The 5122-nt window shown below is 45.1% G+C and overlaps 1 protein-coding gene across 1 annotated transcript in view; it reads left to right on the forward strand.

The window, feature by feature from the left end:
- The window catches only part of LOC109907090 (probable G-protein coupled receptor 149), a 19552-nt gene extending 14817 nt beyond the window's left edge, over positions 1-4735 (forward strand). The window contains exon 4 of the mRNA XM_020504877.2: positions 3921-4735. Coding sequence (XP_020360466.2) covers positions 3921-4547 — 627 coding nt within the window. The 3' untranslated portion in view covers positions 4548-4735. The remainder of the gene's footprint in view (positions 1-3920) is intronic.
- Positions 4736-5122: the final 387 nt, after the last annotated feature.

Raw genomic sequence — 5122 nt, forward strand, 5'->3', positions numbered from 1 at the left:
TGGGATGATTTAGTACCACTCTATGGCTCTCTCAGAGGATTTAGTATCACTCCATGTCTCTCTCTCTGGGAGGATTTAGTACCACTCTATGTCTCTCTCTGGGAGGATTTAGTATCACTCTATGTCTCTCTCTCTGGGAGGATTTAGTACCACTCTATGTCTCTCTCAGAGGATTTAGTTTCACTCTATGTCTCTCTCTGGGAGGATTTAGTACCACTCTATGTCTCTCTCTGGGAGGATTTAGTATCACTCTATGTCTCTCTCCGAGGATTTAGTATCACTCTATGTCTCTCTCTGGGAGGATTTAGTATCACTCTATGTCTCTCTCTCTGGGAGGATTTAGTACCACTCTATGTCTCTCTCAGAGGATTTAGTTTCACTCTATGTCTCTCTCTCAGAGGATTTAGTACCACTCTATGTCTCTCTCTGGGAGGATTTAGTATCACTCTGTGTCTCTCTCTGAGAGGATTTAGTACCACTCTATGTCTCTCTGGGAGGATGTAATACCACTCTATGTCTCTCTGGGAGGATTTAGTATCACTCTATGTCTCTCTCTGGGAGGATTTAGTATCACTCTATGTCTCTCTCTGGGAGGATTTAGTACCACTCTATGTCTCTCTCAGAGGATTTTGTACCACTCTATGTCTCTCTCTATGGAGGATTTAGAATCACTCTATGTCTCTCTCTGGGAGGATTTAGTTCCACTCTATATCTCTCTCAGAGGATTTAGTACCACTCTATGTCTCTCTGGGAGGATTTAATACCACTCTATGTCTCTCTGGGAGGATTTAGTATCACTCCATGTCTCTCTCTGGGAGGATTTAGTACCACTCTATGTCTCTCTGGGAGGATTTAGTATCACTCTATGTCTCTCTCTGGGAGGATTTAGTACCACTCTATGTCTCTCTGGGAGGATTTAGTATCACTCTATGTCTCTCTCTGGGAGGATTTAGTACCACTCTATGTCTCTCTGGGAGGATTTAGTATCACTCTATGTCTCTCTCTGGGAGGATTTAGTACCACTCTATGTCTCTCTCTCTGGGAGGATTTAGTATCACTCTATGTCTCTCTCTGGGAGGATTTAGTACCACTCTATGTCTCTCTCTAGGAGGATTTAGTATCACTCTATGTCTCTCTCTCTGGGATGATTTAGTACCACTCTATGGCTCTCTCAGAGGATTTAGTATCACTCCATGTCTCTCTCTCTGGGAGGATTTAGTACCACTCTATGTCTCTCTCTGGGAGGATTTAGTATCACTCTATGTCTCTCTCTCTGGGAGGATTTAGTACCACTCTATGTCTCTCTCAGAGGATTTAGTTTCACTCTATGTCTCTCTCTGGGAGGATTTAGTACCACTCTATGTCTCTCTCTGGGAGGATTTAGTATCACTCTATGTCTCTCTCCGAGGATTTAGTATCACTCTATGTCTCTCTCTGGGAGGATTTAGTATCACTCTATGTCTCTCTCTCTGGGAGGATTTAGTACCACTCTATGTCTCTCTCAGAGGATTTAGTTTCACTCTATGTCTCTCTCTCAGAGGATTTAGTACCACTCTATGTCTCTCTCTGGGAGGATTTAGTATCACTCTGTGTCTCTCTCTGAGAGGATTTAGTACCACTCTATGTCTCTCTGGGAGGATGTAATACCACTCTATGTCTCTCTGGGAGGATTTAGTATCACTCTATGTCTCTCTCTGGGAGGATTTAGTATCACTCTATGTCTCTCTCTGGGAGGATTTAGTACCACTCTATGTCTCTCTCAGAGGATTTTGTACCACTCTATGTCTCTCTCTATGGAGGATTTAGAATCACTCTATGTCTCTCTCTGGGAGGATTTAGTTCCACTCTATATCTCTCTCAGAGGATTTAGTACCACTCTATGTCTCTCTGGGAGGATTTAATACCACTCTATGTCTCTCTGGGAGGATTTAGTATCACTCCATGTCTCTCTCTGGGAGGATTTAGTACCACTCTATGTCTCTCTGGGAGGATTTAGTATCACTCTATGTCTCTCTCTGGGAGGATTTAGTACCACTCTATGTCTCTCTGGGAGGATTTAGTATCACTCTATGTCTCTCTCTGGGAGGATTTAGTACCACTCTATGTCTCTCTGGGAGGATTTAGTATCACTCTATGTCTCTCTCTGGGAGGATTTAGTACCACTCTATGTCTCTCTCTCTGGGAGGATTTAGTATCACTCTATGTCTCTCTCTGGGAGGATTTAGTACCACTCTATGTCTCTCTCTAGGAGGATTTAGTAACACTCTATGTCTCTCTCTGGGAGGATTTAGTACCACTCTATGTCTCTCTCTGGGAGGATTTAGTAGCACTATGTCTCTCTCTGGGAGGATTTAGTTTCACTCTATGTCTCTCTCTGGGAGGATTTAGTACCACTCTATGTATCTCTCTCTGGGAGAATTTAGTACCACTCTATGTCTCTCTCTCTTTGATAATTTAGTACCACTCTATGTCTCTGGGAGGATTTAGTACCACTCTATGTCTCTCTCTGGGAGGATTTAGTACCACTCTATGTCTCTCTCTGGGAGGATTTAGTTTCACTCTATGTCTCTCTCAGAGGATTTAGTACCACTCTATGTCTCTCTCTCTGGGAGGATTTAGTTTCACTATGTCTCTCTGTGAGGATTTAGTACCACTCTATGTCTCTCTCTGGGAGGATTTAGTACCACTCTATGTCTCTCTCTGGGAGGATTTAGTAACACTATGTCTCTCTGGGAGGATTTAGTATCACTCTATGTCTCTCTGGGAGGATTTAGTAACACTCTATGTCTCTCTGGGAGGATTTAGTAACACTCTATGTCTCTCTCTGGGAGGATTTAGTAACACTCTATGTCTCTCTGGGAGGATTTAGTAACACTCTATGTCTCTCTGGGAGGATTTAGTAACACTCTATGTCTCTCTCTGGGAGGATTTAGTATCCATATATCTCTCTGGGAGGATTTAGTAACACTGATTTAGAGCGTAGGTTTGAAACATGTCTCCCTGTTGGGGTCATGGAGTGGTGTGTGAATTGATGTTGCCCTCATCTCTCTCTCTCTCTAGCTCTGTTACTCTCTCTCTCTCCCTCTTTCTCTCTCTCTGTCTCCCTTCTCTCCCTCTCCCCTAACTCGTTGCTCTGCTGATGAGTTTGATGCAGTATTTAGACTGGCACAGTGTGTTTTGTTCCCAGTGTGACTGTGAGCCACGGCAGGTATATTGTTGTCTCAAAGCTTTAGTTGTCTCTCTCTTTCTCTGGGATAGAGAGAAAGAGAGACAATGGGAGATAGAGGGTAAGACAGATAAGGGAGAGAGAAAGGAACGAGGGGGTGTTTAAGATCGAGAGAATGTCAGAGTGATAGATCATTATCCACGCTTATACCTTACGCCTCGGTCAGAGGCAATCATATCACCAGATCACATTGTCTAAATAATTAACTCATCTTAGTCAAGAGTTCTACACTCAATACAACCAGTTAGACAACCTGCCATTGTTATCTCTCTCTCTCTCTCTCTCTCTCTCTTTCACTCTATCTCTCTCTCACTCTTACACTCTCTCATGCTCTCTCTCTCATCTCTCTCTCTCTCATTCTCTCTCTCTCTCTCACACATCTCTCTCTCATTCTCTCATTCTCTCATTCTCTCTCTCTCATTCTCTCTCTCTCTCTCTCACGCTCTCCCAGAATGAAATCTGTGTTTATGTACACATTCTGTACATCATCAACTTAACAATATACCAGTTAATATATTAATATGTTTTTATTCAATTCTTTTAATCTGTCCCTTATGTAATTAGAGGTGTACCCTGAGACATACAGATGTCTCTGTATTTGAACGTGTGCTGCTGTATATGCCGTAGATAAAATGCATAGTTATTGCTCTCCTAGATTTTGACTGGAGTCTGTGTTGGTCTTGTGTCCTTACAGAGATCTGGGGGAGGTCTGGCCATCCCTCTGTGTGCCTTCCAGGGCACCGTCTCCCTGCACTCCCCCACAGGGAAGACCCTCTCCCTCTCCACCTATGAGGTCAGCAGCGACGGCCTCACTATCTCCCCCCACGCCGCCAAGAAGGTGGAGGTCTACCGCTCCAAGTCTGTAGGCCACGAGCCCAGTGCAGACGACCCCACCACCAGGGACCCGGACGGGGGAGTGGGGATGGAGGTGGAGGTCGGAGAGGTGGCAATGGGGGACACCAATGTGAAGATCCACCTGGAGGTGTTGGAGATCTGTGACAACGAGGAGGCCATGGACAGCGTGTCCATCATCTCTAACATCAGCCAGTCGTCCACCCACGCCCGCTCCCCGTCGCTGCGCTATTCTCGGAAGGAGAACCGCTTTGTCTCCTGTGACCTGGGGGAGACAGCCTCCTACTCACTGCTCATCCCCAACAGTGGCAACCCCGAGGTGGACAACATCAACATCAACATCCCTGACACGGTGGAGGCCCACCGGCAGAACAGTCGCAGGCAGAAACAGGAGACGGGAGGCTACCGCGAGGAGATACAGCTGCTCAACGAAGCCTACAGGAAGCAGGAAGAGGACAGTGAAGACTGATACCCACACACAGGAAGCATGAAGAGGACAGAAAAGATTGATACACACACAGGAAGCAGGAAGAGGACAGAGATGACTGATACATCACAGGAAGCAGGAAGAGGACAGAGGGGACTTTACACACACAGAGGAAGCAGGAAGAGGACAGTGAGACTGATACACACACACAGGAAGCAGGAAGAGGACAGAGAAGCCTGATACACACACAGGAAGCAAGAAGAGGACAGAGAAGCCTGATACACACACAGAGGAAGCAGGAAGAGGACAGTGAGACTGATACACACACACAGGAAGCAGGAAGAGGACAGAGAAGCCTGATACACACACAGGAAGCAAGAAGAGGACAGAGAAGCCTGATACACACACAAATCAAATACATTTGTATTTGTCACATGCTTCATAAGTAACTGGTGTAGACTAACAGTGGAATGCTTACTTAAGGGCCCTTCTCATAAAAAAGTGAAATAGTATTAAACAAATATACAAATTATAACACAAGGAATATATAGAAAAATAATAACACAATGAGTAACGATAACTTGGCTACACACGGGGACCAGTATCGAGTCGATGTG

Source organism: Oncorhynchus kisutch, linkage group LG15 (genome assembly GCF_002021735.2).
Source record: "Oncorhynchus kisutch isolate 150728-3 linkage group LG15, Okis_V2, whole genome shotgun sequence".
Lineage (NCBI taxonomy): Eukaryota > Metazoa > Chordata > Actinopteri > Salmoniformes > Salmonidae > Oncorhynchus > Oncorhynchus kisutch.